Genomic DNA, 22,747 nt, shown 5'->3' on the forward strand with positions numbered 1-22,747 from the left:
GACGCGACGCTCTCTCGGGGGCGTCCGTCGTCGCTCTCAGTCGCAGACCATGTGTACTTAGCCCAGCGCAAAACCTTTTACCGCCTTCCATACGCCACGCCGAAAGCGCGGCACGCGAACAACCAACGCTGTCTCACGACTTTCCACCTTTGAAGCCTGTGGCGGGACACCCAACGGAACCTCAGAGAGTACGAGGTTCGAGGTACGTATTTGCTGAGAAAAGTAGTTGGAAAAAAGGTTTACACTTCGATACTAACAAATTATAAAAGAAGGTAAACAGACGCCCTGTACACCCATTTGTATACTTACAGTGGTGGAGTTCGGACCATTCACGTTGGGGGATTCAGAGCTGCCAGAGCGCGCCGGGTTGTTTAGTGTTTTTTTCCGTCGTCACTAAAAGTTTCTCGATTCTGGCTCGTGTAGGCTTCAGCCGATTTGTTCCAGGAAACCGGACCTAGCGAGCTACCCACAGTTAAGTTCTGCAAAACGAACCGGCTAGCAAAAATCGAGAGTCTGTGCTAAATTGCCAAACCGGTGATTAGTCAACGTCTACTTTGATCTGCATTTGGCTGTCTCTAGATTTGGCTGGTTGTTGACATTCCATCAAAGTGCGTGAACTTTAGGCAGTGCTTCTGACAGATAAAGAATAGCAGCGCCAGCTATTCTAAGCTACTTGAATACACATATTTAGTAGGCGTCATATGGCTTTAAGCGCATGTGAATCGAGCTCGAGCTGAGAACTTTCCTGACTATTGAAGCCCAAACTATCTCACGGTTATTAATTGTGATTGTGCCCCGGTAGACACCTGTAGACAAACCGAGCTTAGGCAAAGTGCAGCTGTTCGCGGCTTAGTTGACTGCAAAAAAACTAGTAAATTTGCGTGATATCAGGGTGCCGCCAATCTCTAGGTCCCAGCAGCAAAGTGTAATCGCAAGGCAGAACCGGTTGAATCCAATCCATGTGGGCAAGTAGTTAGTTCTAGATCCCAGAAGCCTCCCAGAGACCCAGACACAATCCACAATTCACTTTTGGCGCCCTCGAGTGGAGTAAAGAATAGAACCGCAGAAGTTACCCATACGTGTTGTGTGTGAGAACTGGTGATCCGGATTTCAACGTGGGTACCTGAACAACTGGTTGAGTTTAAACTGAGACTCGGATTAATCACTCAATCTGACACCGATTGTCGTAAAGTCGTCAAGTCGATTTGCCTAAAGCTACCGGGTTAGTTTCATATAAATCATCATATAAAAACGCGGGAATCCTTTGGCCGAACAAAATGAGGAATAAGGTAAGTTTTGCCCGGTGACACAGAGTCGCTTAACAAAGATTGAAAAAAACGAAAGGTATCGAACTAATTTGCGTGTAATTATACGACTGGTGGCTGCTGAATCATTCGCTATTAAATTAGCTACTTAATTATCAATGCGAAAGTGAGAGCACTACTGGATATCGCATGGTATGATTTGTCGGTGTTTATTTTCGGAGGCATTCATGGATGAATCCGTCAATCAACGGATGTCAAAATTGCATATTTCATGATAACAGTCAGCAGACGACTAGATAACTTTTTTGGTAGCGTGCAATTTTTATATCTTTTACATATTTTAAATCATCATTCATCAGGTTATTTGCTCTATCCAGGTCGTATAACGTGTTGAATTGTGAATCTAATCTAAATGCCATTTAAAAATGAGTGTAATGCTTTCAAATTGATCTTTTAGAAACATTTTCTTCAACTTATGAAACACAATAAATTTTGAGTGAGTAACTGAGCTATTTTTTTAATTTTGATAATTTAATAAAAGCCGATAATTTAAGTCAGTTATTGTAATCAAAACGATTTTTTTACATATATTACTGTTCAGACGTTTCGGCTATTTATTGTAGTCTTCTTCAGTGGAAGACTGTAATTTTATTGTGAAATATTTTAATTTTGTTAGTTTGAATTTTAATTTTGACTAAAATTTTAGAATTTTAATTTTGTTAGTTTGTTGGCAAATTTTCTACTCACTAATTGTTAGGTTCGTTTCTTGTTTAGTTTCTTTTGTAGCTAAAGACTGAATCGTTAAATTTTCCACCTAAGAAGGCTACAACAAATAGCCGAAACGTCAGGGTTCATTGAAAACATTTTTTGGGCAGGGTCGAGAAAAATACAGGAAAGTCCCAATGGCAGACACGAAAACAGCTGGAAATCAACTATTCGACCAAATTTCACATAGACAATCGCCATAGCGCCTCTGTCTTTCATCTTATCTCTTAAAAGTCTTCAAACACTTGCTTCTTGAAACATGCGTCATAACTTGAAAGCATAAAAAGTTAGTCATAGTCCACTATAAAAAAATTGAAAATTCTAACTTTTTTATTTCAATAGACAGAGCTTTACTTTATACTACAAAATTATATAATACGTGAAAATATGAAACTTTGTTGAATTCATCAAAACTCTATCTCTTTTCAGAGCAGAGTTATAAAGGTTTCATTTTGAAAGTTATTTAAAAGTTATTTTTTTAAACTTAACTACAGTTAGATGAGGATTTTCATGAATTGGAGGTTCTGAACATTTATTTGGGCATTCAAATCACACGTATTGCACAAGATTTCAAAATTCCACGACGTTTTCTAGCCAACTTATTGCAACTTTAACTTTTATTTTTACTCGACTTCACGTGCATTTATTGCAAAAACGTGCAAGTGGATTTTTAAAACAAATAAACCACATTAAATCTATCTATTGAAATAAAAAAGTTGGAATTTTAAATTTTTTTTGTTGTGGATTTTGACTAACTTTTGATGCTTTCAAGTTAGTAAGCATGTTTCAAGAAGCAAATGTTCTGAAGACACGTAAGAGATAAGATGAAAGACAGAGGCGCTATGAAAAAAGTTTCACTTTAAGCCCTTTCGGACAACTGTGAATCGTTCAAAAAGTCCTAGAAGATCAAATAGTGAGCTGAAATTTGAAAAATAGTGAAGATGATTGATTCCATGAAGTTAAGGAATGTGAGAGGTTTTTTTAAGATCAATCCGAAAATATAAGCTCAATCCGAAGGCATTCGTTTCTACAAGGTTGAAAGGCTGCTCACTGGTAAAATGAATAAAATGCGGTGGTCAAATTGTGCGCAAAATATTAGGACTGCTTGTGAAAAATTTCGTAATGGACAGCAAAACGAACTCTTTAATGGTCAGTTGAAAGGATTCCTACCAGAAACTGTTCGTTGAGAAGTCTCGCCTGTATTTGGCGGAGATATACAAGGAGAAAAATTTGGAAAATTAAATGTTTAGTACTTGAAGAGGCTAACGATCTGTGGGAACTGCAAATTACTCAGTCTTGTGAAATCGTTATGAAACGATTGATAAAGAAAACAGCCTCTAAATAAGACCGTTTTCTCTGAGAAGCACTTCTGTTATAACTTCGACGAAATTCAAAATTTTTAAACTTCAGGTAACAGAAAACTTAATAAAAAATAGCCTTGATTTGAAAAAAAAGTGGTTCATAGTATGCATCATAGATAGCGCACGTGTTGCCTAAAAATAAAAGTCGAAAATTTTCTTCACCGGACGCTATTTCAAAAAGCACTTGACAGAACATCACAAAAATTTGCACATGTGAGCAATACATTACCAGGTAACTTCGCTGAAAATTTCGTCAATTCACAAAACAAAGTGTTGCATTTTTTTTTCGAATACACTCCTTGTATCATGCTTAGATATTTAGTTTTAGAAATACGATGCTTTAAAAAAAAATACAATATCTATTTCTGATACTATTTAAAAAGGCTTTAAGTATTTGGTATTGAAGAGTTTAACTCCTTCAACACCTTTGACACATTCCACCGTGACGTGAAATCGCTTTTCCTGACTTTTCTGTATTGTTATCATTCTATAAGTCAACCAGTTTACTTGAAAATGAAAAAAATTGTAGCAAACTGTCGCAAATTGAATTTCCTTCAAAATGAATATAATTTGATCATTTTAAAATCTAAGTTGTTTTTGTTGTGATTAATTACTTTTGTGACGTGAATTCACGCTAGAATTAACCATTTCGGACTTTAGTACATACATCTTTGATTTCCTGTTCTCTCTGTGGAAATAGAATATCGGTGTCTTCAAATGAGTTGTAAAGAAAACAATTACCCACAATTTGATGTACGGAGCTTTTCGATTGAAAAACAACGAACGAAGTTATGCTTATTTGAAGTTGTGACGTGAATTCACTCAGTTCAAAAAGAACAGGGTAGTTGACTGAATTCACGTCACGAAATATAAAGTTATACTGTGGTTATACTGAACCATTCTTTAGAGCCTTCAAATGTTATGTACACTTTCAAAAACGATATTTTGTTGTTACGACTTTTACAATCATAAATTTTCAGTATCTGCACCTAACTTTTTCCTTATTTTGATTGGCACTTGAATAGCAACATATTGAGGGATCATATATTAAAATTACTACTGTCTTCATTGAAAGATTCACCAAAAAAAAAATTTTTTTTTTTCAATCTTTTTGTATTTTTATTTGAAAATAATGAACTTATTAAAAAAAATCAACTAAATTATGCTCGATTTGTAAGAATCCGGCCATCTGGAGGGTCAAAACAGCTTTCAGAGCACCTTTTTCATATAAAATTTAACAAAAAATCAAATTTTGTGACGTGAATTCACTCATTCGCACTGTTGTAACTCAGCTAGATTCCAAACGATTTCTATAAATTTTAGAGTTTTAGAATCGTCTTATCATTTTCAAAGAAAATCTCATTTTTTATTTAAAAAAAAAAGTCAGAGTTTTCTCGTAAAATTAAAAACTTCCCTTTTTTGTGACGTGAATTCACTCATTTGCGACTGTTTTTGTTCGCTTTTCAAACCAACTTTATTGGATGTAAACAAATTCTTTTTTCTACAAAATGAAGCCGAGTTTTTTGGCTTCTTAACATACTAAAAATATTTCCAAAAAAAAATCATCCATATACTAAAAATAATGATTTTGTAAAAGTTGTCAAAAACACCACTTTTTTCAACAAAATAACTGATTTTCAAAAGCATCTTAAACATGTGTAAAAAAACTTTTTTTCTCTTTTTTCCGTTGGTTTTGTGTGATTTGTATTATCAAAATTATAGACAATTTTGAGATTTTTTGATACGCGAAAGGATAAAAATCACTTTTGAGCGGTACAAGCGCGTGGAATGTGTCCTTTGCTGAAAACTGCAAAACGTCATGAGGCATGAGGCAAAGCATGCCTTGAAAATATCGAGGACTTAAGTAGGGTCATTCGAATTTCGTCAAAATTCCTGTTTTTTTTTTTTTTGCTAAACTGGAATAAAAATGACAAAACGGAAACTTTTATCATGTTTTCTTGGAAGTCAATGTTACTCGTGGTCTTCGGGAAATTTCATCATTGAACTTCAACCTTTAACTTTAATATCTTTGTCTACAGTGTAGCCAAAAAGCACACAAAATTATTGAATGAATTTTTATCCTATTTTAAACAATTATATCGAAAATAAGACCTAATATTGCGTGAACATTTGAATGTGAATTTATTTTGAAATTATAGTGTCCTTTTTCCTAATTCAGAAAGTCAGAAGTCTATTTTATTCAGTTATAATCTGCTTTGCTTGATGAGTTTCCATTTGAAAACCTGTCGACGCAAACTTAATAAAATCTGAAATTAAATTTTTTTTTTATGATTCTCAATCTATTTTCTTTTAAGTACTCTCATAAAGTGACCATCTTAAATACCACCTTTCTCTGTAGATTAAAAACACAGAAAACAGACGTACAAGCTCGAACAAAAAACCGTCAAAAAAGTGTGTAAAATTTCAAAACCAAAACCAAAAAAATACGTTAGAAACTGACTGCAAACAGTGCCATCTATTGCGCCATTCAAGAGTTACAAATCAACTTCAAAGTGCCCAGTTTTCGAAAAGGCGTAATCGTAGCCAAAAAACAAAAATTAGTTCAAAAAGGTTGTTGGGATTTTTACACAAGTTTCGTGGGCTAGCTTGTACGTCTGTTCTCTGTGTTAAAAACTCAAGGAGAAGAGATTTCATATGCATTGAATAATCGAAATTCGTGTACTCAATTTGGGGGACTATCAATTATCGTTAAGCAGACAAACATTTAAGTTAGGAAGTCCGTTGAGTAAAAGAGATTATTGAAGCTTCCTACTAAGGGGTCTTTCAAACATTACGTAACACAATTTTCGATCATTTTTTAAACCCCCCCCCCCCCCCCCCCTCTACCCTACGTAACACATTGGTATCAGATTTTCAATCCAAAACCCACAAAGTGTATCAAACTTGCTGTTCTAAGCAAAACTGTATTTTCGGTATACTGCATTCGGAAAGATAATGGTTTAAAAAGATTTAAATCTGCTAACCCATGGAAATCGGTTAATCAGCAATTAATTTTGAATTTATAAAAAAAATCTGAATAAATAACAATCGTTTTAATTTCAAAAATTGACTGAAAAATCGTAAAATTTTCAAAACTAACAATAAATTTCTTTTTTTTATTTATTTCGAGCCCAGGGTTTTTCCACATTTGCCACACATTTGTTACGTGATATGGCTAAAAATCACGTATCTCCTGGGAAAAGTGACATCACCCTCCATATTATATTGAAAAAATCTGTGAAATAACCTATCGTCACGTTGACATTGAGCACCCAATAGTTAATCCTCTGGTGATGTTTTTTTTTAAATTCTCTAACTAAAATATCTAAAAAAACTACGTGATTTTGATTATACAAATTCTAAAGAATAATTCAGATTGTAGATTCTGTAACACTATCTTGTACCATGTCACACTAGACTGAGTCGATTTGGGGTCATTTTGGAATTCCTCAAACCCTGGGGTCCTAAAAGCCTCGCCTTGGTCCAAAACTCATCCATGATTTTTTGCAAAATTTTTAAGTAACGTTTACATGAGTAAATTTGAACTTTTAAGTTTATATGGGAAAATTGAATATTTTGTACCGTCAAACGGGGCATCATGCAACAGCGGGGTTCGATGCAACATTTATATAACACTACATTGAATCAATTTTTAATTTAATGTATTGTAATAAAGTTATCTTTTAATGATAACAAAATGATGATGACATAATTTCTCGCATCTTAAGCTAGTTGTCTTAAGTTTTTCATTTTTATGTAAAATTTGAAAAATCGAGCAATAAATGTACAAATTTTAACATTTTTTGATGCCGAAAAAAACTTTACCCAGTATGACGGATCGGCTTGATAAAATTACCTACAAACTTTTTACAGGTTTCCTCATGTTATACCAACATTGTTGGTGTAAAAATATTTTTCGAACAATCACCCAATTTTTTTAAATGAATATTTTTAAAATTCAGTTAGGTGTCTGGGGTTAAATGCAACAAAATGCAAATCAAAGAAATACCTTGTAAATCTCGTTTCCATGTGTTGGAATATGAATGTTTTGCATCACGCGTTTGTAAACATTTAAATTTCATTCATCCAAACATTTATTTTTATGATTTCAGCTTGTAGAATTTTTCGTAGTATTATTTAGCCCCTAAATGTATGCAGCATCCTTATTTTCAGAAAAAATGTGAAAATTTGTTTTTACAGACCCGAAAACTACTGCAATTGGTATTGTCATGCGTAATGGTCTTTAAGGCATCGCAAATATATTAAAAACTATGAATTTTCGTACGTGTTCATAAGATTTTTCATTAAAAACAAAGTTTGTTGCAAGTTACCCCATTTTCTAAGGAGGGTGAAAATCGCATGTTTTTAGAAAATTAAAAATAACTGAAGAAACCAATAATTTTTTTTAACTACGCCAATTTGATGCCCCAGCATCCTTAAAACTTTTGATGCATAAAGGATACGATTACCTGTGGACATAAGTTTTTTAGAAGCCATTGAAGTTGAAAATTGTTGCATGTTGCCCCAGTTGACGGTACTGAAAAATCAACATCACTTTTGTTTTGTCTGTGGAACCCAGCCAGCTGGAGGTTTTTGTTCCAATTTATAAAATTCCTTAAGGAAATTTTCCGCTGAACTACTTTGTCAAGGACCGTAGCTTCGTATCTTATTAGGAAAAAAAAGTTATTAGGTGTTGAACAGGGGTATGTCTTTTCGCACTGATAAATAATAAATTCAATTGATAACCCTGCAGGGTGCCTAGCGAGGTATTGCAAGACTACTTTACATGCAGCACTTCGCGAGGCTCAAACAGTGTTGTCAATTGAATTTATTCTTAATCAATGCGAAAAGACATATCCCTGTTAAACAGCTAATAACTATCTTTCCTAATAAGATACGAAGTTACGGTCCTTGACAAAGTAGTTCAGCGGAAAATTTCCTTAAGGAATTTTATAAATTGGCACAAAAACCTTCAGCTGGCTGGGTTCCACAGACAAAACAAAAGTGATGTTGATTTTTTAGTACAAAATATTCAATTTTCCCATACAAACGTAAAAGTTCAAATTTACTCATGTAAACGTTACTTAAAAATTCTACAAAAAATCATGGATGAGTTTTGGACCAAGACGAAGCTTTTAAGACCCCAGGGTTTAAGGAATTCCAAAATGACCCCAAATCGACTCAGTCTAATGTCACACCAAATTATTTAATTTGTTTCGGTGTGCTCAAATTTATCTGTCAAAAAGGTCGAAAATTGTAAATTTTTATTTTATTCTTAATTTTATTAAGTTTTTTCAAGCTTTTTTAATTCGAAACATGAACATTTGTTAACTTTATAAACAGTTTCGTCTGTGTCTGCACAGATAAAAACCCACCCATCGTTTTAGTCTTAAAATTAAGATATTTTCAATATCTCTAAATCGTTTGATATTTCAATGAGTTCGTTGGTAAGCTGGTAATTTCAAGATCAATTTAAAATTTACATTTTATTTTTTAATTGTTCTATTAACTCAGTTGCAATCTGTAAGGCACAATTTTCCGTATGTTAGGATAATGTGCCGCTATTAAACCTACCCCCATTCTGATACCTGCAATCAGTTTTCTGAATTGTATGCTTTTCGGGTATGACATAAAAAAATGCACTACATGGTTTATTTGATAAACATGATAAATACAAGCAACCATTAGTAAAAATAACTTTTTTGGCCTTGGCCGCACTTTGCATACTGTTTTGTAAGGGTTTGATCGTTTTTCGTGGATAGGGGAGTCCAGCCAGACCCCTAAACATTAAAATGGCTGTTTTCTATTCTAAACATAAAATAGAATATATTTTGGAGATAGGGATGGTCACACGATTGATTTGGGTCGTGTAGATCAAAAGAATACGCTTCCCAGTCAACAATTTTTGTAGATATATCAAAACATATACCTACATCTATGTCGACAATAAACATCGTATAAAATGTTAGAAAAAAGCATATACCTACCAAAAGTGGAAGCAATATACGTACATGTTGTGATGATAATCTAATTTACGACTTCAATAATATCATATACGATGTTATTACGATGATTGATTTACTTTGCTAAGTTATGTTGCTTAGGCGGAAGTTTGCACGTTACTTTAAAGGATTCGATTTACACACATTTGCGATGTGTGTTTTACCTTTTAACGACTTGAAGCGATCGGATGATAAATTGGCGATTGAGGTCATCCTTTATGCGGGGTGTGTTTTGCTATCTTACACGATGTTCAAAGATTGATTGATAATTTGACATTCGATCGATTGTTTAAGCTACAGTTTATGCAAGGTGTGATGAAGTCTTGTACGATTTGTATCATCAAACAATTCCGCGAACCTCTTTAAGTAGAATGTGTGTATATTATTGTGATTGAAATACGACTCTGAGATGATAATTTGCATGGGAATAAAAAAAACCAATGAATTTAATTTTTATAAACATTTTTATTCTCATATTCTACTCACTGATATTTTTGTCCTTCTCACTAGTAAACAAAATTATCTAAAAGAAAATCCAGCCATCGGCAAAGCAACCGTCCAATAAAATTATCGCTCATCCGGGAGTGAAATTAACAATGGTTTATTTCTGCTGCTTCGGAAAAATTCGAGTTATTTGTTCTGGCTATTTGCTCTAGACAGGTACACGTGAAGTTTCCCTGAAACGAAAAAAAATAGTAGTTAGAAACTTAACATTTTTATGTTTTCGAATGTAATACCTTCATTAATAGGGTTTTCAAAGCTAAGCTCGCCAGTTTGACAAAAGGTTTAAAAAAAACTCTCGGTGCGAATCTGATGTGCATCGTAGTTTAGTTTCTCCTCACACATTTGGAACAACAGGCGCGATTCCGGCAGTACATGTCAGCAGGACAGATTTATTTAAATATTTACTTAAATTGTTAAATCTCATCACTTCTTACTACCCCAGGGAATGAAAAAAACTTTGAAATTCTTGTATAGGAGAAAAAAAACTTCCAGGTGTGCACATGCATCTCCGGAACTAAGCTAGCTGACTCTTGGGATTTCGCTTCAGCTTTTACCGGTGAGACCTGCCGGACAAATAGAACCACTCGGGTGGAAATGATTTGCAAATCGGTGCAAATCTTCCATCCACCGTCACAAACAACCGCCCGAAAAAGTCGAGAATATGTACAAACAACAGTTTTAATCATTTTATGCAACGAGGAGTGCACAATCAAACGCCGCTGCACATTTTGTTACACTATGCGATAATTGTATGAAAAACAAAAAAGTGATGATGAGCGATGCCTATATGAAACTCTTTACGATTCTGACTGTCGTCAATTACGATTTTGATACGAAAGTAATTTATGAACGAATAAAATGCGTCTTAAGAAATCTTATACGATTGATGTAAGATTTCATTTGACATCGGTCATACTAAATGCGACTCAATTCTACATATTGTAACGAAGTCGTATTTAACATGTTCTACGATGAACATACGATACAGTCGAATGTTAAGTCTACCTATTAACGATTCCGTTTTGCATTCATATACGAGTTTGACAATGATTTCAATTACAATTTTATGTTGGCTGGTATGGGTTATTACACCTAATAACTATTTTTTGTGTAATAAGATTTTTGTGTAATGCGATTGACACAAAAACTATAAGGCTCGGTTCCACAGAAGGAACAAAAATAATTTTGATTTTTCGTTACACAATATTGAATTTTCCCATACAAACCTAAAAGTTCAAATTTACTCATGTAAACGTTACTTAAAAATTCTGCCAAAAATCATGAATAATTTTTTAATCAAAACTAAGCTTTTTAGACCCCAGGGTTTGAGAAATTCATGAAAAACCCAAATCGACTCAGTCTAATTTACATATCCACAACATATTATGCCGATCAAGTTCAATTGCAATACTGATTCGACTTCGAATGACTCACGAGCATTTTTGATTGATCATTGATATTTCCACAAACGATCTTCTCTATGCCAATAAATCAACGGTGGAAAATTGACTAAGAAAACTCACCTCCAGATCCATCACGCTGTAAGGACGGTTAATCTCGGCCCGACATATTCAGGCCAGTCGAAAATATGGCCTGCATTCCTCCACATAATGGATCGAGCATGATCCCGACATTTCATGTTTGAACCCTTGGCTGGCAGTTTTATTCGTTTTGTCAAGCAATTTTGCCGAAGGAGGATTTTCCCACCGCAAATCATTCGTGGGGTGAATGAACTTCACAATGTCATTAATGGTTGTTCCATTAACTTACATTTGGATATCTGTAGTTTCACTGAGCACTCAAAAAGCAAACATGGTTTGTTCCTAATTGATTTACATTCAAACTGTGTGAATGGCATTCCTCTTTTATATTTAGGATCTAAAAAAAAAGTAAAGTCTAGTAAAAAAAATCAATTGAACTGGTAATTTCATATTATGAATCACCAATCAATGATCATCCGTAATTCATCCTAAATCTCCTTGCGGGTGCCCAGAGTTGGTTTGGTTATTTTTTTGCAACCCAAAAGTTGCTCAATTACACAGCTCCGAGCAAATTTGCAACTTCTTGACGTTTGGTACGAATGCAATCCAACAATGAAATACGCCGATCATTCATCGATTCATTCATTTGGGCCCCACACGATCTGCCCAGCTGGCCTCATCTGGAGATCGAACGACCCCCGTGAAGAACTATCTTGGCGAGATGCTTCAAATCCAGGTTAAGACCTATGAACAGTTGCGAGCCTTTGAAAGCGAGAGTAAACCTCCTGCTGAAGTACGAATCTCTTAGCTTATGTTTACACTGGGCAGCAGTTGAGTTCTGCCTTCAATGTAAGTATTTGATTGGCTTTGAATGAAAAGTATTACCTCTGAAAGCGCACAGTAGTGGCCGGGCCAAAAAAAGGTGCTAACACTGATTATATGTTGTGACTCTTGGGTGTTAAACGGTTGGCCAACTCAATGAAGGTCGTTGACATTACAGCTCTATGAAATTTTTGTTTGCTAGGCGAAACAGTATTTTCGTTTATTCGGAAATTTTAAAACAAACTTCAAGTTGTATTTATAGTATAGCTAATCCTAGGTTCAGAATTAAGAAATAGCATATCTCTGTCTAAAAAAGTCGACATTTTTTTTCTCGTTATTTTAAGTGTGCTGAATATGCAAAACAGATATAGACTTAGATACAAAAAATATTTTTTTTTCTTGTTTGCTGTTGGAAAATATGATAAGATTTTTGAGCAATCTACAAATCTCTTCTTTTTCTTTAAAGACCAATAATTTTCTGGGTTTTTGGTATTAAAGCAAATATAAAGCAACCCGTGTAAAAGAACCGTGCTAATTGCAATCAAACTAAGGTTGCCAAAAAATTTTCAGCATGTATCCGGGCCGGACAAATCCGGGCAATTTTATATAAAAACCTGACAAAATCCGGGCAAATGATTTCAAAATTTACGACTCAAAATCCTGACAATATCCGCCAAATTTATCAACACCCAGAAAATACTCAACAGAATGCAAGAAAAAAATCGAAAAAAAATTTTTTCACTTAAATTCATCGACGGATTTTAAACAGTTTTGGGATTTCTATAAAAAAAAATTATTTATGATTTTTTTTGAAAAACTTGCTAAAAAAATATCGTTTTGGAGGCATAAATCAAAAAAAAAAATAACAACACAATTTAATTCTATTTTGTTTGATTTGCCAAATAAAATGAAGAAATCCGGGCATTTTTAAATGAAATCTGGGAAACCACTCTGGGCTAGACTGTTCCCAAATTTTATATTAAATATCCGGGCAAAACCGGGCAATCCAGCAACCTTAAATTAAACCGTTTTAAAAAGCCTGCAGGGAACACTGCCAATACTTGATGTTTGCAAATTTGGTATACGGAAAATAATACATTAAACAAATTTTTTGCGGAATGAGAATGAAGTCAATTCAACCTGCTTCAAATTGTGACTTTGGCGACACATTTTAACAAAACCCTCTTTGGCTCTTTTGAGTTGATCCCAGAAGACAGTGGCTGTATTTTTTTTTCTTCCATTGTTTTTTCTATACTGTTCATTAGACCGCTACAAGCTTTTTATGGAAATTTCAAATTCTTAAATTTAACACCTTCCATGACTTTTTTTTGGTTGTTTTTGCTGCCATAAATAGCAATAAAAATGTTGGAAGAGATCCATCTAGTCCTACTATAATGGAAATAAGGAATATGACGGTGGCTTGTTCGAAAAGTGATTTTACGTGTATTGATTTCCATTTATCTCACAATCATTCAGATAAGTGACATTTTAATACAAATTTAACATTCATTGTGTTCTTTTAAAGGCATAAGTGCAATACAATTGTCAAAAACGTTGTACTGGAGTTATATTTTCATTCATTTTTTCGATTTCCGAAGGCTTCCAACCTTATAATCAATAACTAATAGCAAGGCTTAAAGAGCTAATAAAAAAACGGAGAACCATATGATGACCATATGATGTTGATTTTTTTTCTAGCAAAGATGCAATTTAAGGATAAAAATACTCAAGAAAGCAACCAATTGAGTCTTTCACTTTGAAAACGTCAATTCTTATTTACCCAAAATTTTGTGTTTCCTTTATAAACAAAAAAAACCTAAAATGAGGTTTTTAAAATTTAATCATTTTGAGCCAACCGCTTAGCTTTTTACATCAATACATAAAACAAAAATAAAATTAATTTCTTCTGCTTATGTTTAAATCGGTTTTAACATTTTTGGATATTGTAGTTCAGTTTTTCAATTCTATAGTTTATTAATTTACTGGTTAATCGCCGCGATGAATTGTTTGATGTTATCATCGACTTTTTTCGGCGAAAATAAAAACGTTCGTTTTTACTTGCCTGTTGGTCCAAACGTTTCGAGCTACTTTTGGCGTTTCGCTCCTCCTCAGTGGACCTTAAAATTAATTTTATTAATAGTATAATTTTCCATTTTACAAGAACTAATTATCTTACTTTATCTAGCGATCGTCGTACTGTTATTCGCTGTCTGTTGTTTGTTTTTGATGTTATGTTTACATTGATCTGTCAGTGTCTTGATCTTTGGTAAAATGGAGTTGTATGCTGATTTGAAGTTAATTGAATCTTTCTGTTTGTTAACAACGTCGTTGTCGCCCCTAATTTTAATGTGAAACATTTCTGCACAGATTCTGGTGTTGTACTTCGAGACTTTTTCTAAAATTTTGGTATTTTTAAAATAAAAAACATGACCGTACTCGATACTATGTTGTGCAAGTCCGGTTCCTCCTATTTTTTTGTTTTTTTAACATCGTTTTTTCTGGATTTCTGGATAAGATTGTTCGACGGGAACAGCAAAGTTTTACAACAGAGTGGTTTCCGTAGGACGAGAAAGGCCGATACTTGGATTTTGGATCTGTAAGTCCATTTTCACACAAAATTAACACAGTGGTAGCATTAGTTGATAGAGCTTTAAAATTGTCTAATGTGAACTATAGAGAAGGAACACTAAGAACAGTACAGAATATTTTAAAGATAAATAACTATCCTCAACAACTTGTTACAAAAACTGTAAAAGAACGAACCCACAAAATGTACAACAGTCTGAGTGAAACAAAAAATGAGCCAATTACGTTCCGGTTGATCCTCAGGTGTATCTCGTCCGGATATTCAGAATTGTAGGCCAAATTACTTTTACTGATTAAATTGTATATTTTTTGCAAATTTTGATAACTTTGCTCAACATTTTATACTAAACTTCACGATACAAAATGTCTTCGTACGAAACAAAATCAGGACTTCAAGGGCAAACATTAAGTGTGGAAAAACTTCTTAGAAATACCGAAAAAACAGAAATTTTGATTGAATTTCAACAACGATTCTACGTCCAACGTTAAAAAGACAGACCGCACAAACTGATTTTGATTTGGTGAGAAACCTTATTCGATAAACGATGCTGGTGGTTTTTTTTAAAGTTTCCTTTTTGGTCTACTGTACATGCATACATATTCATAACTTAATTATCAACTATTCAAACCAAACAATATTTATTGGAAAAAAAATCTTGCCGTCTTCAGAACCTTAAGGGTGACTGAGCTGGGATAAATTTAGGGTTAAGTTAGTACAAGGTGTCTTTTTTTAATTAAAATACAGCATGTTTGAAAAGAGGCTGGATCATTCGACCAAAAGTCATGACGCCGAAAGCCATTCGGCCTAGGGTCATTCCACTATGGGGCATCTCCATGCAAACTAGTGGCCCAAAATATATCTCCGCCAATCGAAGTCCTAGAGGGTTACTGTCTTCGGCAAAGTTGCTCGGGATGTCGAATACTATCTGACCCCATTTTTTGCTAATTTAAATTAACCGTGTAACCTTTAAATCAAACCCATTTTAAAGTTCAGACAATTACCTTTCCAACAGTGACATTACATTACATTCAGAAATTGGACCATTATTCGCTGAGAAAATGGCATTTGTTTAAAATGCATTTTTTTTTTTATAATTTTCACAATTTTGCTAGGTCTGATGTCTGTGGCGAAATGAGTTTTCATCACAGACGGCTGAAATTTTGGGAATCTAGGTTTGAATTCTCTGGCTATCAAATGGTATACAAGACACATCATTCAAAGCAAGTAAATTTTTCGATTTTTGGCCACCACTTTCCCCATAGTGCATTCGTCCAATGGACGTTAGGACGGATGGATTATCTGGGCGAATATACCACTATTTATGCAAATTTTCATACTAAAATACTCAATGAGTGATTTTCGACAGCGTTTGCAACATAATGCGATTTGTTGGGGACACCTTTTATATGTAAAATTTAGTGAAAATTGTTTTAGAATAATTTCGTTACATATTCAATCTTACAGACGTTTCATAATAATGTTGAAGGATACCCGCTCACGAGCTAATATCGATAGATTGAGTCCAATTCGAGTTCAGTCGAGTTTTGCTTCCCAGCATATCGCTCATAGTTGGTGCTTTAAATCTTACGGTAGGTATGTCTATTGACGTGCCAGGAATTCCATTCTGGCGTTGTTGGTGTCGCCCGGAGGAGGAGGACCGCAGCGCTAACTTTCGCCAATTTCTCAGAAAACGAAACCCTTGGCGGAACCCACGGAATAGTGCAAAGGTTCACTCGCTGGATCGCTCGTTTTCACTTTCCATTCTTCAAAGCCTCGCAGCCAAACGAAATCAAAGCATTGGAAACAGCTGACCCAAATGCATGAGTCATTGAGTAAAGCATTGGGAATCTAGCCTCCACCAAGCAAGAGGAGGGTAAAAAAGGTAAACAAACCGAACCGGGGGATATCTGGAGAGGCTGTCAGCACGCGATTTGCAACCTAAAGTTATGCTTTTTTTTCTGTTGCCCTCCCGTTTCTCATATCTCAGTCGAATGCATTGACCCCCTCCTCCTTTTCAGTGTCTGTCTGTCCCCAACCACCAATAATGAAGAAGAATGCAGCCCCGCAAATAAAATGGATTGCGTCCGCGAACGAAAAAAAAATAACCGCCCCAGAGCAAAAGGTCCACCAACCAACATCGAATCGAGAGTGAAAAGATTACATTCCTGGCACAGCTGGGAATAATGGTTCGGTTTGGTATGAAAATAAGTTACCGCAGGCTGTAGATCATTGCCATCATCCGTCTGAGGTTGGGACCTCAGTGTTTTTTTTTAAATTCAATTTCATTTCGCCGACAAACACCCACACACGACCGGGAATCTCGTGACTTGTGTCTGGAGCAAAGCGACGAACCAACATACCATTGAGGTCTGTGAATCCGGTAATGGGTGTACAGCACGTTCATCATGACCGCCGCATGGAGAGCAATTCTGCGCCACGAGCAAAATCAGAAGAGATAAAAAAAAATCAGATCAGCAAATCATTGTACAGGAAACAAATTTGTATGAAGGGCTACAACCTGGAGGAAACGCTGGTTGAAAGATCAGAGTTTCGAAACTGAAAATCAGAGTTCGATTTGCCCATTTGAATTAGAAATTTCTATGATGGCACTTTTAGAATAGTGGCATGATGCCAAGTATGGCCAAAATTGCAGAGATTCTTCGTGCTGCTGCAAGGACGGCAAAAGGTGCTTCTCGAGGCACTCCGATTTTAATACCTCGCCATTTACTGTGCCCTTTGTCACGAAAGGCTCGCTCCTCAGTCCGCCAGAGCAGATGGCCTGCCAAACGAGATATTTGGAGGCGAACTTCGACATTTACTTCTTCATTTCTTCTTAAATTTGTCGTCCACATCGAACTTGCTCTTGCCGTTGAAAAACTCCAATCCTGAAATTGGCTTAAAATCGGCTTTTTTTCGTCGTCCATCACACAGCAGCCATATTTTGTCAGCATTTTCTCACAGAGCTTCCGTGCCCGAGTTATACCCGTCGATTGTTGCTGTTAATCGCGGTTTGGGAAGTTCTGTACCTTGTAAGTATGTAGTCCAGCTCTCTTCTTTGCATTCTGAACATAGCTCTGCGACATGCCCATCCTTTTAGCAAAATCACTGCTTGAGACGTTGGGATCTGCTTTAATCATCCGCTTCACCTTCCTCCTCCGTCTTTTTTGTTCTACGGTCCAGGTTTTCTTGCAGCTCCCTTGCCGTGGTCCAACGACAACCGCTCCTGGAACCGCTTCAACACTCTGGAGACGGTTGAATGATGAATGTTCAACATTTTTGTTTGTGTTTGGATGAATTTGTTCTCTCGACTCGCGTTGAACAAATATACGACTTCGAGTTTGACTGCATGTAAACAATACACATCAATGAGAAAGTGTGCAAAATTTGGTTAATTGTTACCCAATGGTAAAAAAAGTTGTGCACTGTTGTTGCAATAATTTCGTATTCACCTTTTACAATTTCTCCTGTTAATTTTCACTTACAACATTGCGCATCTTTTGTGTTGGTAACTTTGAAAAAGCTTTATTTAGGAATCGCTTTTTTTGGTGATTGAAGCTATTTTCAAAGGCTCATAATTTAACAAAATTAAGACATTCAAACTGAGAGTTCAAAACCAAAATTTAAAAAATATTGTTTAAAACGCAGGTTTCAGTCGTGGATTAGAGTTATCTTTATTCATGTTGCGTCAGTCTTATAATTAGATAACTACCCAATTCATTAGCGATTGCTATTGTCTCTCTCTCCACTTATCATCTTCCCTAACCGGAAAGTACTCATTCCTGAATGAGTACTTTGATACTCTTACCCAGAATATCTGGCAACACTATTGTGTTACCACGAACCCAATTTGAGTAATTTTGCTTAACCATCACCTGTCATCAGCAATCATTTACCTATTGTTCTCGATTGCGAATTGACTCAAAGCATGCGGAACCAAAACAAACTGTTCTGGTTTCGCCGACGGGTTAGCAAATTTCCTCTGCTGATTGGAATCCGGATTGCGTTCCGAAAACCGTAAGTCTCAATAAATATAGAGTTGCTTTTTCCACACTTTAACAAGTTTATGCTTCCTTCCACAGTAAAAGGAAAGTAGCTCTGTCAAGCGATGCTGGGAAAATACTTCTGCCGGTAACACTGGTCTACTGCACTACCTACTAAAAATTAAAATTTTAAAAGTGATGTTTCACCGTCAAATATACCCGAAGTAAGAATCGTTCAGGCAATAGTTTCGCTCGTCATGTGTTATTCAGTTCGAAACCGTGTTCCCGAGGAAGATAACCGAAATTAAAAATCTCGCACTTCGTCGCTGGCAACATTCAAATTTTTCAAGAGAAATGGATCTCGTCCAGTTGTATTGGTGCTATCTCTGGAAGTCATCGCTATGTCAAACCTTCAGAGAACTCCACCGAGTGTCAAGTCAACACCTCCAAACTCGGATCCCCAAGAGGTGAGGTCACCCGACGCCTTAAGGTCAACACCGAAACAAACAAACGCTTGCGAACAGATGGTGAGATACCTGAAAAGTCCTAGAAAATGCTGTCTCGATGCTAATGAACCAAATTAGTGTCACAACACGATTGATGACTTGAGGAACGATATCAACTACAAAATTGTGAAACCCGAACTAGACGAAAAACTGGAGACAGTGTCTAAGGAAATTATCTCACTAAAAGCTGAACGCTCGACGAGGTTCCGAGACAACGAATCTACTTTTCGACGTGTCTATTTCTGTGGCCCCATGCGGATAGATAGGGGAATAGAAATTAGTATCTGAAGATGATTGAAAAGTAATAGTAAATCGAAACGTAAAAGAACAAAGCACCTAGTCATTTATTTCACCGAACATAATCAACAAAAAAAAATCCCAGAATCTACTTTTCGCTCCCTGGATGAAAAAGTAGACCCTATTCATCACGGACGAAAACCTCGAAGAGTACTTTAGGCGGATCTGTTGCCAACTTGGGTACGCGCAGAGCTCTTTACCATCACTGGCTATTCAACGTATCAAACCTCGATAGTTGAAAGACGGCGATGAGAGTCTTGTTATGGTAAAGTTTGTCCTAAAAAACGTAAGAGACGATTTTTATGCAGTGAATCTACGGAATCTCGAACTGAGACTGAATCATCTTAGCGAGAAAACTAAAGGCTGCGGCGCTGCAACGGAAACAAGCTGGAAAGTGGACGTCCGTTTTTACAAAGCAAGAAGTAGTCTACGTGAGACAATCAGCTGAAGATACCTGCAGTAACTGTTAAAACCGAAGGAGGCCTAAGTTTTAATAAGGACCCGGCAACGTTACACGTTCTGTCTATGTATCGTGTGACCAACATCTTTTAAATAAGTATTGGTGAATCTCGTTTTTGAGCTTTTTTTCCTCAGATTTAAGCTTTTTTTGACTTGAGAGCATAGGAGATAAAAGCTCAAATCTGAAGAAAAAAGCTTAAATCTGTCAAAAAAGGGGAAATCTGAGAGATGTGCTCCATACGGCTTGAATAGCGTTGCCGCCGCCTGGTTTTAATAATGTCTTGGCTGTCTAACAAAAACAGTGAACGCCAAAAAGAAATTGATGGGTTTACTGTGGTGCGTAATGATCGTGTGTATCGTGTTTTAATAAACAACAACGTGGTGGTAGTGCTGTTGTCTTTCATCGAAAACATCTCAACTGCAAGCAAATTTTCAACACTTTTATTTAAAGAATTTCGGAAGACAAAATTGAATGTCTGGCTTTAGAATTTAGCACAAGCGCCATCTTATTCGTATGATTCTCGAGAATGTTATCCTCTGGGGCACAGAGAGGGATAACTTTAAATAAGCAGTAGGTGACTCAGCTAAGCCTGATAGATTCCGAGGTGAACAGGTTCGCAGCGGAATCGGCGATGGCCGTACGGAAAGTGACTTGATGGAAACTGTTTTTATCCTGGGGAAATAAAACACACGCGACTTGTGTAGAGCTAACTAAGAACTAAACCATCCGTTGGCGCACGACAGTGTAGCCAAACGAGACGAACACGCTAATCATATTTCAGCGACAAGGGGAGCACAGTAGCACATAATCTAACAAAGCCGACATCTCTTGTGCGATCAGGTGGCAGATAAATATATAGTACGTACACAAAAAGTTTCTGGGCGCCAAGATCAATGCGGGTTCACACAAGTGAGATGCAGATCTCACCATGAATTTACTTCGATGAGCAACGCTTGGATATCCGACTTAACGGCCATAAACATTCCGCCACCGCTGGGCTTCTTGCTAGTACGGGGGTTACGGGTCAATTTGACTTGACAGAGAACGGCCATTCAGTCATGTTTCCTTGAAAACGACGACGTCGAAGTAGCAACATGTACGATTGGAGCCTCTAGTAAAGCTACCTAACCTAAAGGTCCAGCATTGATTGTCCGACGCAGGGCTTCGATTAAAATGGTCTCCACTGCTGGCGTTCCGGAGCCAGCGTCTTCACTTGCTGTCATCCAAGGTTTTTGTCAACTGGGCGGAATTCAGTGGCTAGACTGGCCTGCCTTTTCTTCGATGTCCTTCTGGATTCCATTCAAGCGCCTCACTGTTAATCTCGTTCTCATGTTTTTGCAACGTGTGCCCAATTTCTATTTCTTCTACGCCAAGGTTCATGAGATCGAATCCCGGTCATGGCATACATAGGGTAGATACTCTAGATTTCGACAGGAGCTAGTTTTCGACAAATTTTTGATGAAAGGCTTATCTTTCTATTTGGTGGCTCAAGCTATCTATGTTCATATTTTTGAAATTTTTGTTCTCCAAGTTAAGTAAACGTTGAATATAAAAATTCTTATAAATAAGTTGTTTAATAGCAGTAAATCAACAATTGAAAAGTAACATTCTTAATCACCTGTAAAATTCAATGCTATAGACCAAAAAAGAGTGATTTTGAATCAAGAAAAAACTCCCCTTTTATTCGATTGAAAGAAACATAAAAGGAATCAATGGATAGATAAGGTTCTGAAATCAATCTTTTCGGTAATTTATTTCATATTTTTGCTATAATTTTAAGAAAATTCAACTGTTTTTTGAGCTGTCGAAAACTAGCGTTGAAAATTCACCTAATAATCTATTTTTCGACACCCATCTTCCTGGGTATGTTTATACTGTTTCCATGGTGTAAAAAACGCCGTGAAGTAGACAAGCAATCCATTATGCAAAAATTCTTATTCCTGTGCTAACAAAGGAGGTGAAAATGTTCTTGTCGAAAACTAAAACTTTTTGTGTCGAAAACTAAAATTGAATGTCGAAAACTGGATCATCGAAAGGTTTAAGTAAAAGGATAATAAAAACTTTGTCTTTAAACTTTCGATCAATAAAAAAGGTAGCGAATGAAGAAAAAAGTCTGATTCATAGAACCAATCATATTTGAGATGAAAAACTGAAGTCATTTAATATATTGACATGGTTTTTCTGACAAAACAAGCAAAAACTGTCGAAATCTAGGTATTTTACCCTAGTACACTTTCTGTGGTCTAGTGGTTTTAGCATTTGTAAGATGCTAGCCATCACAACTTCGAAAGATGTGCGCTTAGAGTTAAGGAAAGAAGATCTTTTCAAAGAAACATGAAGTTTCACTGAGATCCTATGTGTGTGTGCTCGTTTAAAAAAAAACCACGAAATTGGAACGGTTTTCTGTGTTGACTTCCATCGACTTGGTCTTTCTGACATTGATTTTGAGACCTGCTGCCTTGGAGCTTTCGGGGAGGTCGTCGAGTTTGCTCTGCATGTCTTGTTGTCTTTGGGCGAGCAAAGCAATATCGTTAGCCAGTTCAAGGTTATTCAGTTGCTCTATTGTTGAAGGATTCCACGGCAATCCTCGGTTTGGTGCACAGTCGATCGATCCAGTCAGAATCTCGTCCATTACGATTAGAAAAAGCAGCGGTGATAAGATACATCCCTGTCTCACTCCATCAGTTACCGGGATTGGTTCGGACAAGACACCGTCG

The 22,747-nt window shown here is 36.0% G+C and overlaps 1 protein-coding gene across 1 annotated transcript in view; it reads left to right on the top strand.

Annotated features, from left to right (window-relative positions):
- Nucleotides 1–309: 309 nt before the first annotated feature.
- The window catches only part of LOC129739233 (GATA zinc finger domain-containing protein 10), a 41,548-nt gene continuing 19,110 nt past the window's right edge, over nucleotides 310–22,747 (top strand). Inside the window, exon 1 of the mRNA XM_055730656.1 lies at nucleotides 310–1,289. Within this exon, the coding sequence (XP_055586631.1) occupies nucleotides 1,278–1,289 (12 nt within the window). The 5' untranslated portion in view covers nucleotides 310–1,277. The remainder of the gene's footprint in view (nucleotides 1,290–22,747) is intronic.

This window comes from Uranotaenia lowii, chromosome 1 (genome assembly GCF_029784155.1).
Source record: "Uranotaenia lowii strain MFRU-FL chromosome 1, ASM2978415v1, whole genome shotgun sequence".
In the NCBI taxonomy this organism is placed as follows: Eukaryota; Metazoa; Arthropoda; class Insecta; order Diptera; family Culicidae; genus Uranotaenia; species Uranotaenia lowii.